The sequence below is a fragment of the Mytilus galloprovincialis genome, chromosome 8, assembly GCF_965363235.1.
Source record: "Mytilus galloprovincialis chromosome 8, xbMytGall1.hap1.1, whole genome shotgun sequence".
Taxonomy (NCBI): domain Eukaryota; kingdom Metazoa; phylum Mollusca; class Bivalvia; order Mytilida; family Mytilidae; genus Mytilus; species Mytilus galloprovincialis.
The window spans coordinates 15,866,654-15,880,788 of NC_134845.1; the positions used below are offsets into that span (position 1 = coordinate 15,866,654).

Below are 14,135 nucleotides of genomic sequence, written 5' to 3' on the forward strand. Positions count from 1 at the left end.
AGTCATGACTCAATTAAGTCTTAGTTTCACTGCATCAGAAACATGCATCTTGATTCAAGTGTCAGCCTCTTCACGTGAACATGGTGATAAGCTTGAAACATCATCATGTGGTGGATAACACAGAACATCATGAGCAATTATTGCTACAACTACCTTTTCCTCAAAATCTATTGAGCAAGCTGTTGCGAATGAAAACTTAAAAGTTCTTTCTTATTAGCGTCATCTTGTTTTGACTCTGGATTCGTCTGTGTATTTCCTTTTCCCTATGTAGCTCAGGATATTCTATCTTATCTACCTCGAGATTTCAAGTTTATCACCGTGTTCTCATTTAAAGGCTGACAATAGAATCATGGTGCATGTGTTTGATGCAATGAAACACGAACTTGCACGAGTCATGATTCGAATAGTCGTTACTGATGCTGCTGTCATTACTGTTTCGCTATTCCGTGACATGGGTAGACGAACTATGGATTGTGTTTGGGAGGGCAAAAATCTTTGGATAAATATATATCTAAAACCTTCCAAATGCACCTGGCAATGAATAATTACACACACTTATTGTGATCCATGTCTTACCAGTTATGATAAGGTTCCCTGGTGGCTTGAAAAGGAAATAAAAGACATTGATGGCATTTAGAGATGTGACTTTAACATAGAGAATGATGATTGATCAGTCTAAATCATCGAGGTTTAACTGTAAGATCACACAAACTTATCAGATGGGGTTAACATGGTTAACGAATCAAGAAAATAACTATTTGCGCAAAAAGGAAGACTAATTGAGGGTATTTCCTCAACTTGGTCTAGTCTTTTCCAGTATGTAAAACATGCAATATACTAAGGCAGGTGTTTAGGGGAACGAGCATGGAATTGGCTGTTATGCTACCCAGTTCAGGCGCTAATGGGTGGCGAATGAACAAAGATAATCACCTTTAAAAAACTCTTTCTAAGGCCTCATCATTTTGTTAGAAGCTTGTACATTGTGGATGTACTGGGGAATGCGTTTCAATGCCAAAAAATGCTACATCCTAAGCATCAGAAACAAAAGCCATAAAATCTACAGTTTAAATGGACTGTACTGTACATACTACAATAAGTCAAGCATAACCCGTACCTAGGCCTACAAATTTCGGAAGACCACAAATGAACCACCCACATATTAAAAAGAAAGCAAATTCAACACTAGGCTTTCAAAGAATAAACTTGAAATACTTTCCACATGATTGCCAAAAATCAGCTTACATCTCGCTCGTTCATCAACGATGGAATAAGGAGCCATAGTATGGGACCCCTACACGGTAACAAACATAAATAAGCTAGAAAGGATACAACGTCAAGCGGCAAGATTTATCACCATAGATTACAAGTCAAGAGAGGACGGGTGTGTCTCCAATATTCTTGCTCAACTGAAACTACAAGACCTCCAGACAATTGCAAAACGAACAAACTAGAAGTCGATATTTATGTACAAAGTGGTTTAGGGGCTGATTCCCGCTATTGAACCAGACGGATTTCTAAAAAAAAACACATCCTAAGAGAAACATAACTGCCAAGAGGTTCGAAGAATACCATGCAACAAATATTGTGGAAATGCAAGTAAACTATCACTCTAAGTGTTTTGACATTACACTAAGCAAAACACCACAATACTCAAACTCATTCTTTGTTAAGACAGTGATCGCATCGAATCAGTGAGACGACACTGTAGTGTACGCATCAAGCAAAGAGAGCGTCAAATCTGCTCTTACGCCTCGTCAATAAATCGGCGGCGCTCTCTCAAACCGTTATATTAAAGCCAGAATTGGTATCGACAAGGTATTCATACAGATACAGATACAGAGGATGTTGCGGTTGTTGTTAATGTGGAAACTCGGGTCTCCCGTGCACTGCTTTGTTTGCATGTGGTGGTGACTGTGAATAAACATGTTTTTTTAGCCAAAAAGCAGTAATTTGAAAATTGTTTTAGTACTTCAGTAATTTTATTTTGTTTTAATCAATCTATCTAAAACTTTAAATCAAAGATATGGATTGAGGACTCATTTTTGAAATTTACCCTATATTATTTTTGCTTTGTCTTTTTACCGGAAGTGTTATTAAAAAATTTACAACAGAATTGAATTAGTGGTTTTGACGATATCTAGAAGCCAATAGTTTAATGACAAGCAAACAAAACAAAGAAAAAAAAAAAACATTTTCTTTACATTTTGAAAAAAGTTGAATATTCAAATAGACAATTGATATTTCTATGTCCGCCATTTTAGATGTCAACGGAAGTAAGGTTTTTAATGAGATATGTCTTATACAGTGTATCTGTGAGAAGCACAAAAGAAAGGTTCCTGTACAATGTAATGATAGTAGCAATACATTAAAACACACTTCAATTACCCTCCCGATAAATAAGCTTATTCTAGTACTATGTCCGTCATGTTGGATTTTTACCGGAAGAAGGGTTTTTGAAGACATCTTATCTATATCATATATCCAAAAGTAGTATACAACAAAGGTTGGTACCAAATATTATCTTAGTAGCATGATAATAACACCTTTTCACATACTAGCCTTCGATATAGGGCTGATTTAAGTATGATGTCCACCATTTTGGATTTTACCGGAAGTGAGACATTTTTTTCAAATACCTCCCTTTCTGAAATAAAAGAGTAAGAGTTGAGGAAGGTCTATGCCAAATTTCATGCTTGTAGCAGGATGTGCACAATTCGTCTGAAATATGCTTGAAGCCGCCGGACTAACAGGGTAAACGTAATAGTTACCAATCATAAACATACCTGTGATTACTCATTCCTTGAAACTTTTTGGGTAATAAACGAGTATGAAAATAAAGTTTTTGTGTACGGTGTACAACAACTTAACTATGCACCGTACATAAGGATTTATGTGGTCAGCTACACAACGCTTCTTTCGGGATAAAATATAGAAAAATAACATATGTATGAAAGATTTTAATGCCAATTATTCATGTTATTGAAACAGCTATACTTATTACACACACACAGTGGCCTTCTATCAGAAAAAGAGTTGCAAGGATATAGAATTATATCGGATGAGACGAGGGCAAACTTCTTTGACAAGTATTTGCACATGTTTTTAGTAATCGTTCTTGTTTTAGGAAAATAATGAGACATCTCTAATCATCAGCCTACGACCAAATCATTTCTTAAAACAGCAATTATGTTTAGATTGAAGTAAACATTGATATTATGTGAACAAAACAAATATTTTCGTTACCGTGCAAGATCAAAATCGCTCACGCCCGCTTGGTTAGTACCTATATCCGCTGTACGATGATACACGGTGAACATGTACAACTGAACCCATGCATCTTTAGGTAAAGCCTGACAACCCAATAATTGCAAATTGAAATATCACAAACTATTTCTTTTATTATCCATTTATCAGTATAAAACATCAGATTGGTTGATGTTTGTTTTCTGTCCAGTGACACATATTTCAATCGAGTTCAGGACGAGTATAAAAATAAGGAGTGTTGTTTGATGGCTAGCGAGACAAAATTATCCACCATAGTTCAAATAAAGTGAATATAAACAATAACGACCGTTGACGATAAGAAAACAAAACCACAAACCGTATGTATACCAGTAGTCGGCTTAACTGAAGATGCCGCAACATCGACAAATGTAAAACAAGAAAACTAACGGCCAAATTCATAACGGGCTCTAGTCCAAATAATTATGACGTCTTGAAAGGCTATTATGCTATTATATTTTTTTTCTTTGACGCCTTACTCAAAGAAAAAAAATATAATAACCTTCCAAGACGTCATAATTATTTGGACTAAGTAAGGCGTCAAAGAAAAAAAATATATAATAGCCTTTCAAGACGTCATAATCATTTGGACTAAACGGGCTCATATGAATAATGTAGAGGGGGTTAAACATAATTCATTTTTGTACGCTAAAAAAGGAACGTCAGACTCAATTACGAGTAACAATTAGTTTTAAGTAGACAAATACCGGCGCCACTTTGATCCGAGCTTTGATCATGCCTATAAAAAGATCCTAATATGAGGGGGGCAAGGGGTTTAACTGTTATGCTGTTATGGGGCAATTTAATTCTTTGTTATCTGTTATTTTGAAAATATATTTGCTGTTAGCTGTTATTGTCTTATTCTTTGTTAGCTGTAATTGGGCTTTTAGTTTTTTTGTTATCTGTTATTGTGATAATGTATTTGCTGTTAACTGTTATTGAAAATTGGAATGTTAGCATTTTTTTTGACAGTCAATATTCGGTGTAAATTGAAGATCATTGGCCATTGGGGTCTACCACTACTAATATGTTTGTCCCGTATTCAGAGAAGGATTCCATTAACATATACCCATCACAGAAGTGAGGTCCAGGACAATTCAAGTATATCTTATGATTATCCTTTGTAATAAATTCCATTTTTTTTATGAATGTGTATTTAGAATTATCTTAATTTTTTGTATGAGAATAATGTTCCTTCTTTTCCGTACGGACATATTAAATTAAAACAATTCTTAATATGACAAAAAGGAAAACATATGGCCAGGAATATCTGACAAGGATCTCAATTAAGGACTAGGTCCTAACAACCACTTAACCTTTTATATAATATGGTACATAGACTCAGCTCTGTTCTTTTCAAAGCAGAACCAAATGCATTGTACAATGAAAGTTCCAACCATGTACTTGGGTCCGAAGCTGCACATAACTCATTACAAACAAAGATCTATTTCGTTTCAAGCCATTGTTTCCCTACTAAACTATGTATTCTACTTACTAGTACACTTGGTGCAATCAAAAACCTCAGCTGATAAAAAATTGTTCAAATAAGGCCTTTGAATAGTGGAATAAATTGCTTTTAGAGTGTCAAAATTCGTTCGAAGTACTTGATAAATTGCATGCTTATAATTGGTGCTTTTATTTTTCTACCCTATATACCACTTTGCCTCATAGTTTTATTAAGAAAAATTCACACACCTCATTAAATGGTCATTTAGAAAAAGTCAGAATATTCAAACTCTTTTAGGTCACTTTTTTGATTAGCAACAAAGGGAGCTTCAGTCAATATATATAAAAAATACACCAACGTTTCATGAGAAGTGCTGAAAACATTTTTGTGTTAATGTCTGAAAACTGGAAAATCACCCCTTTTTAATTAATAAAACCCGTTAACTCGGAAACGTAAAATCTAAAATTTATAAAAATTGAAAGTTACCTCATGTTAATAGATATAAACAATTCACCAAAATTCCTTGCTTTGTGAAAGCATTTTTGAGATATTATCAGAAAACTGAAAAAAAAACACCAATTTTATTGAATAAAAACCCATTACCCAGAAACTTAAAATCTAAAATTTATAAAAAAAAAAAAAAAAAAAAAAAGGGGAGCTCACGTCAATAGATATAAACAATTTCCCAAAGTTTAATGCAAATGGTTAAAGAGTTTTTGAGTTAATGTCCGACATGTTGACAACAGACGGACAACAGTATGCCATAATACGTTCCGTAAACGAGCTATAAAAAATATTATAATATATTGAGTAGTAATTTAAACACATTCTAGATACATAAATTAATACTAAAAACATAGTCATAAAAAATGGAATGCATTACAAAGGATTATATCCGTAATAAGAAATACTGATTTGTCAAAGACCGAATTATTTTAATATTTCATTTACTGTTATCTGTTTTTGTCCATTTTAATTCCTTGTTATCTGTTATGAGCCAAATCAATTCCCTGTTTTGCTGTTATTGGGACCCCCCTTGCCCCCTCTAATATATACGAATTCCATATACTAGGCTTATCAAAATAAAATAAATCTCATCTACAACATGTGTTTATAAGTTAAACATCTGTAAAAAGGTCAACAATTGTAAAACAAATATCACATTAAAATAGTGTTTCTTGGAATCTATTTGAATGTCTAAGTTTACATCTAGTGTGACAAAAATGCAGTTTAGGCATAAGACAATATTTGTAATTTATCGTTGAATTATAATCGATAATTAATTACCCGTTTGAACAATGCGTTAACGAAAAATACATATAAAATCAGTCTTTTATCCTTGGTTGTTATGAGACGCGTTAATTGTTGCTAGGGTGCTCTCTTCGAGGTCCGCGCTCTTGGTATATAAAGACACCGATTCATTGCAAGTCGCTCACATTCCATCATTCACATTCACGTCTCAGTCATTACAGCTGAACGGACGTGCTGGGCCAGCTCTCCTTTACCCGCTATCTTCGATGAGGGTTTACAGTTAGATATCAACGACTTACTAATTAAGATGACAGAAACCAATCCATGCCGTACAGATAGACGTAGTAGTTGGCGTACCCGCGTTAACATGCACTCCAAAACCATTGTATCATGGGGAGTGTTATGCCGTTTAACGTCCGAGGGCTGTATCCTAGGCTGTTGGGTGATACGACCTTCATTTCACTGCCTCACGGCTTCGGTCCTGATAACGCTTCCTGTCATCTTTCGAACTACGTCCGAGATCATCTACCAGTACTCCATCATCGAGGCTAGCGGGCTGCCAAGCTGACCAAACTGGCCCTGAAAGCAGCCGTTAGTGAAGAAATAACATCAAAATAGTAAACAAAGAAAAATCTACTCACCAAAACCAAGATGGCGGCCTCCATTCGGCGTCCTCTACTACCAGTTCCTGACCCACGGCAGAAAATATTTAAACGCTCATCAATCGCCTTCGGGCACCGAGCCGACCGTGCGAGGGCTGTATAGCCAGTCAAGGTCGTTAAACACTTCCATTTGTTGCAAGTCGCTCTTTTATTAATTGGCCGTCGACGGATGAACATCGGAAAGTGAATACCAGCCAATAAAGTAGTTTAAAAGGAAAGTTTATAAACCTAGTTTGAGTTGAAAGCTTGTGGTTTTGAAGCAATCGGTTTTTGAAGTCTTTACAATTATTGCAAGCTACCGCGTTGTTCCGAAACTGTAATTTCTCTCGGGAATGGTCGCAGTCCCTCGAACAGATAGCTTGTAATAATCTGGTGACTTAGGTGCTCCGGGGACTAGGTGCTTCAAAACTAGTTGTCTCAGGAACTAGGTGCTTCAGAGACTAGTTGTCTCAGAGACTGGGTGTCTCAGAACTAGGTGTTTCAGGAACCTAGGATTTTTGAAGCTTATTCTTAAGTTTAATATAATTGTTTGTCAAATCAGTTGGGACCTCGGAGTCAGTGAAAGGATCAAGGATAAATTGAGGTTCTAGTTTTCAGACTACTTTTTGATACAAAGTTATTTGTGTAAATAGTGTTATTTCTATATTATGTTTCAAAGTTGGTCTTGTAGTTTTAAGTAAAGCCTCCAAGTTGTAGTTGGGTTTTTGAGTTAATTAAAAGATTGATATTGGAGTGTCTCAGATTCTGTGAAAACGGATACGAACATATAGTTCATAAGCCAAACACGTTACAAAATTGGTGGCAGCGGTGGGATCTGAGAAACTTCAGTATTATATGTAAATAATCACATTGTTTTTTTGTCATTATTTCCTATTTGTCCTTAATTGCAAGAAGCAACACACTGTTTTGTAAATACATTGATTGTCAAATTGTTTAATAAAATATATTTGGAAAATTGTTTAATTTATTCTTCAAAATATGTCCCGAACATACAAAGAAGATAAAATGTTGTATGACCCTTACAGTGTCGAAACAAGAAATTTGACCAGGGAGTTAGATAGATTAAACAAGGAAATAGAGTGCTTAAGATCTAAGAGTTTTGAGAATGCCCCAGACTTTTCTCAGTCAACTTCTATCAATCAAGCAACATGGCCAAGACAATCTGACTCTCGATTTCGTACTTCCATTATTCCAGACCCCGACTTTGGTACAGGCAGCAATATACTCCAAAGTTCAAATGTTGGGAAAGGGGCGGCTAAGTCAAAAGTTATGCCACAGCCTGCAATACCTGATAAACATATCCTAGCTTCGATAAAGTTAGCTCCAGAGATGAAAAATTATTCAGACTCTGTTTTTGAGACAAATTTTGTTACTGAAAGGTTAAAGAAAAATTTGCCAAAACCACAAGATAAATTAGGTGCATATAGGGGAGACAACAAAAGCAAAAATATCATAAGGCCCGCTACGTTTGACGGCCAAGGATCATTGATAGATTACAAGTCTCATTTTGATGCCTGTTCGCGTATAAATGGCTGGACAGAGTCAGAAAAGGGTTTATATTTGGCAGTCTCATTGAGAGGACAGGCCCAGGGGGTACTAGGAAATCTACCCACAGATAAAAGACAAGATTTTAAAGAGCTTGTCATGTCTCTTGAAGAGAGATTTTCGCCTGCCAATCAAACGGAATTGTACCGAACACAATTACGGGAGCGTCGTCAAAAGGCTTCAGAAAGCCTTCCGGAATTAGGTCAGGACATAAGACGCTTAGCGAACCTTTCATATCCAACAGCCCCAAATGACGTTAGGGAAACACTTGCTAAAGAGCAGTTTATAGACGGACTCATGAGTGTAGACATGAGGCTAAGGATAAAACAAGCTAGACCTGCTGACTTGAACGACGCGATTCGACACGCTGTTGAACTTGAAGCTTTTAATAAGGCCGAAATTAAGCAAGATAATGGGAAGGGCTATTCAAGGGCTATAACTAGAGACGGGACCAACAGTGACGCTAGCGACAAAACAGTAGAGCTACTTAAAAACATGCAGACAGCTTTGACTGATCTGCAGCAAGAAGTTAGAGCTTTAAAGCAGACTCGGGCGCAATACCAGAATCACAAGAATCGAGGATGTTTCAATTGTGGAAAATTCGGACACTTCAAGAAAGATTGTCCCGATAGTAGTGTGAAAAGAGGACATCCAAACTCCCAAAACCTACCCGAAGTTTCACATGAAAAACAGAACAGTGTAATAGGAGTTAACAAATTAGCAAATGAGGCTGGTATGTTTATAGAGGCTAAGGTCAATGGTTGTAAAGCAAAGATGCTTATAGACACAGGGGCGACAGTATCCCTTATTTCAAAAAAGATGTTTGACAGTATGAAATCTCAGGTTCTGTCACCAATGGACAGAGAGATACTGACTGCAAATGGTTCTCCCTTAATTCTGTTTGGGAAAACTATAATTGACATTGACTTAAATGGACATGTTTGTTCAAACATTGCTGTAGTAGCAGACCTAAACGTAGATGGTATATTGGGAATAGACTTTCAAAGAAGCCAAAATTGTGTAATAAATATTACTAAAGGTAGCATTTGGGTAAACGGAAGAGAGAACCGTTACATTTTGAAGGTCAGATAGGCTGCTACAGGGTAGATGTTGCAACAACTATAAAACTGCCTCCTACTAGTGAAGTAATGGTGTCTAGAAACATAAAAAACCTATTATACCAAAGCCAGAAGTTGGTATTATAATTATAAATAAAGATCAAGAGAAGAGCAAGTTGATATGCTACCAGTGTAACAGACGGTATAAAAAGACAGCATATCATAGACGTCATATGACAAGGTGTCACCAGGGTAATGGTGCTGAAAACTTTGAGCTACCAAAAGATCAAGATGAAACACACGACAGTGGAAAAGAGATGTCAGATCTTGTAGAGTTGAAGAACTTGGCCAATAATGACGAAAACAGTCTGATACAAGAAAAAGTTGTTAGAGAGCCCAAAACAGATGTGGAGACTGTTAATAAAATGTGTCTTAAAACGAGGAGCACAATAAGGCCGTCAGGACCAGTGAAATTTGTGGCTCCAAGAAATGAAAAATCACTTGATCTTTTGAAATTTCTCGAAACTGTTAATAGATATATTGGAAATAATAAAGAATTAAAACACACAGTTCAGGAAGAATTTTCTATATGTTGTTGAGTTTTAATTGGTTATTGAGATAGCAATGTTTGGTTGTTGTTTTTTATAAAATGTTATTGTTATTGTAACTGTTGAGGTCTGTTGAAATACACTCAGCAAAGAGAAAAAAAATATATAGATATATATGTAGAGTCCGTCGGATGGGGACGTTAAATCCGAGGCCCCATGTACAGGAACATGTCACGCCCTGTGCATGTAAAAGACCCCTCCTGCAGATTTCGTTAAGAGTAGGCTCCTTGGGGCCGCTGCAGAGGCAAAATTTGTTGTGGACATTTTAAACTTATTCTTTGGCAGTAACGCTCAACATTACAGACGTAATAATAGTCAAAAAAAAAAAGTATGTTAGTCATGCGAGGACGCATGAAATCGGAGGCGTGGGTAATGTGACAAAAATGCAGTTTAGGCATAAGACAATATTTGTAATTTATCGTTGAATTATAATCGATAATTAATTACCCGTTTGAACAATGCGTTAACGAAAAATACATATAAAATCAGTCTTTTATCCTTGGTTGTTATGAGACGCGTTAATTGTTGCTAGGGTGCTCTCTTCGAGGTCCGCGCTCTTGGTATATAAAGACACCGATTCATTGCAAGTCGCTCTTTTATTAATTGGCCGTCGACGGATGAACATCGGAAAGTGAATACCAGCCAATAAAGTAGTTTAAAAGGAAAGTTTGTAAACCTAGTTTGAGTTGAAAGCTTGTGGTTTTGAAGCAAGCGGTTTTTGAAGTCTTTACAATTATTGCAAGCTACCGCGTTGTTCCGAAACTGTAATTTCTCTCGGGAATGGTCGCAGTCCCTCGAACAGATAGCTTGTAATAATCTGGTGACTTAGGTGCTCCGGGGACTAGGTGCTTCAAAACTAGTTGTCTCAGGAACTAGGTGCTTCAGAGACTAGTTGTCTCAGAGACTGGGTGTCTCAGAACTAGGTGTTTCAGGAACCTAGGATTTTTGAAACTTATTCTTAAGTTTAATATAATTGTTTGTCAAATCAGTTGGGACCTCGGAGTCAGTGAAAGGATCAAGGATAAATTGAGGTTCTAGTTTTCAGACTACTTTTTGATACAAAGTTATTTGTGTAAATAGTGTTATTTCTATATTATGTTTCAAAGTTGGTCTTGTAGTTTTAAGTAAAGCCTCCAAGTTGTAGTTGGGTTTTTGAGTTAATTAAAAGATTGATATTGGAGTGTCTCAGATTCTGTGAAAACGGATACGAACATATAGTTCATAAGCCAAACACGTTACACTAGTTTATAGTTTCTATATATATAAAATATGATCTATGTTTAGACCAGGAAGTGATATGTGATTGAAAGTTATTAACAAACAAACATGATATGAAAGGTAAGCATTGACCTTTGATTGTGAATTCATTCATAACAAATCCATTAGCTGTTCTTTCATGTCTTCGTCAACCATGTTTAATACCATTCATCTTCATTTTTAGTTTTCGTTTTATTTTCCATCTTTCCTTTTGTAGTGTAATGGCGGAGAAACTTTCTAAACAATATGGGGTAATGTATTTTCACTTCTCTCCTTTGGTAGTCTTGTATGTTTTTTTAAATTGTAGTCCATTTTCATTGACCTAGTACTTACACATTTTGTTAAAGGGTCAGCTGAAGCCCGCTCCTTGGTGCGGGAATTTCTTGCTGTGTTGAAAGTCAGAAAGACCCATAATCATGTTAATTGGTGGCCTTAGGTGTTTTCAGCTCTTTGTATGGTCGTTGTCTCTATGACATATTCCCCATTTCCATTCTCAATTTTACACATTTCTGTGTTTTAACTTTATGTATTGGGCTGCATACACTGGCGGATCTAGACATTTTCGTAAGTGAGGGCCCACTGACTGCCTAAGAGGGGACCCGCTCCAGTCACGCTTCAGTGATTCCCTATACAAGCAACAAAATTTTTTTCCAAAAAGGGGGGGCGGGCCCCCTGCCCCCCCTTAAATCCGCCTTTGGCATAGAGTTTCTCAAATGGCTTACACATCTGATATAATTATTATAAGATGATATATATGATGATGATGATTATATCAGATGGTTGAGTAACGTAAAGCGGCAAATTACATGGATATAGGGGCCTATATAGGCAAAAAGCTTTGCAGAGCTTGTGTTTGTAATGTTTCATATAAACTCGACTTAAAAATAAATTTTCTATTCTATCCTATTTTCTATATTTCTTGTGAGAATAAAACATGTTAACGAATTGTTCGGTCTGTGCTGCCGTTCTTTCGTCTGTTCGTTCTTCCGACCGTTCTTTCGTCCGTTCTTCCGTCTGTCCCGCTTTAGGTTAAAGTGTTTGGTCAAAGTTTTATCACGGTCCACTAAACATAGAAAATGATAGTGCGGGTGGGGCATCCGTGTACTATGCATACATTATTGTTAACGTGCTAATTCACAAAGTACCTGGTTATATTATAAGAGCATTGCTTATTAGGATGGGGTTGTTGTCGCAAGTCTGCATGGAGTAATTCACTGGTTATATAGTTTATAGGCAACTGGTTATTGTTATTTCATTTCTGTCATAATTTATTTTGTTAATTATATCATTATAAATAAGGCCATTCCTTTTTCTCGTTTTTGACATTTCGTCATGTCGGGACCTATAAAAACTGACTATCTAAACGGTTTGCATGGGTTTTGCTTATTGCTGAAGACATCCAGGTGACCTTTTATTGCTTAAATCAACTTCTTTGAAATTCTGGTGGAAAATTGTCTCACTTTCAACCATGCCATGATTCCTTATTCGTATAGTATGTATAATACGATAAGTACGTCTGAACCAGTGACAACTTTGCAACAGATTTATCCATCGGATCACCAGCAGTGATGGTGACCGATACATGACTCTGTACATTCTGTATATATACAACTCATCTAAACATCAACCCAACAATGTTAGATCTGTAAATTTGCTTCCGCTATTTTTTTGTTCTTTCCTCACCGGGATTCGAACCCATGCTACTGAGATATCGTGACACCAAATCGCCTGGACTGTAACCTGTTGCGCTAGACCACACGACCACCTGGGCTTCATAAAATTGAAGTTTTCCGGGTGGCCGTGTGTTACCTTTCCACGTCAGTTTTAATCTAGCGTCGTACTACAGTACATGATATATATAAGGCATGAAGATGTTATTTTTACGGATCAGCTAAATTATCTATAATAAAGGATACTACAAATTAATATAAGATACAGTCGCAGAAATATTTATATTTATAAGTATACGTCTGAACCAGTGACAACTCTACAACAGATTTATTCATCGGATCACCAGCAGTGATGGTGATACATGGCTGTGTACATTCTGTATATATACAACTCGTCTAAACATCAACCCAACAATGTTAGATCTGTAAATTTGCTTTCGCAAATTTTTTGTTCTTCCCTCGCCGGGATTCGAACCCATGCTACTGAGATACATGTACACATTTGTTTTATGTGATGACAATTTGATTTTCTGAGGGCCTAAACCATACTAAAGGTCATTATCTTTTATATTTTGACGACAGTAGTATTAACATAGTTTGTGTCATAAATCAAAGAACATTTGTAAAAAAAGATTGATACCGAGTCCTGACAAATTTGCTTAATACACGGGCCTATGGCTTACATGTATAAAAAAGAAGATGTGGTATGAATGCCAAAGAGACAACTCTCCACAAAAGGCCAAAATAACACAGAAATTAACAACTATAGGTCACCGTACGGCCTTCAACAATGAGCAAAGCCAATATCGCGTAGTCAGCTTTAAAAGGCCCCGAAATGACAATGTAAAACAATTCAAACGAGAAAACTAACGGCCTAATTTATGTAAAAATTGAACAAAAAATAAATACGCAACACATATATACATACAAACGACGGCCACTGAATTACATGCATGCAGAGAATTTCCTTCTCCCCACAGAGATAATGTGACGCGGTTAAACATGTTTGTAAGCGCTCAACTTATGATTACTTTCTTTAATTTTAGGAAACATAAATCTAATCACCACCAAGCCCAAAAACAGACGATAACCAGGGATAAAGATAACAGAATGGTAAAGGCTATATATCGAGCAAACTTTGTAAAACTTTGTAACGTAGATCTATCCGCAGTCGCTTGAATTTTAGTGATATATGTATGAAAAAAAAAATACTGTTATATGTATAATATATTCAAGCGACTGTGATCTTATGCCACGATTAATTTTCAAATGCTTCTAGAACTAGACTAAATAAAAATATTCATTTTCATCAGTCTGCAGAAGAACGTTTTAATTCAAATGAACTGATTTTTACT

General features: G+C 36.1%; 1 protein-coding gene across 9 annotated transcripts in view; it reads left to right on the forward strand.

Moving 5' to 3' along the window:
* Nucleotides 1-2,710: 2,710 nt before the first annotated feature.
* Nucleotides 2,711-14,135, forward strand: part of LOC143085169 (uncharacterized) — a 29,255-nt gene continuing 17,830 nt past the window's right edge. For 6 of the 9 annotated variants that reach the window (XM_076261380.1, XM_076261381.1, XM_076261383.1 and 3 more), the window contains exons 1-2: nucleotides 2,711-2,751; nucleotides 13,827-13,893. In XM_076261380.1, the coding sequence (XP_076117495.1) occupies nucleotides 2,726-2,751; nucleotides 13,827-13,893 (93 nt within the window). In that variant the 5' untranslated portion in view covers nucleotides 2,711-2,725. Of the gene's footprint in view, nucleotides 2,752-11,105; nucleotides 11,192-11,247; nucleotides 11,362-13,826; nucleotides 13,894-14,135 lie in introns of those variants that run through there. The other 3 variants (XM_076261385.1, XM_076261382.1, XM_076261386.1) reach the window with 3 other exon arrangements.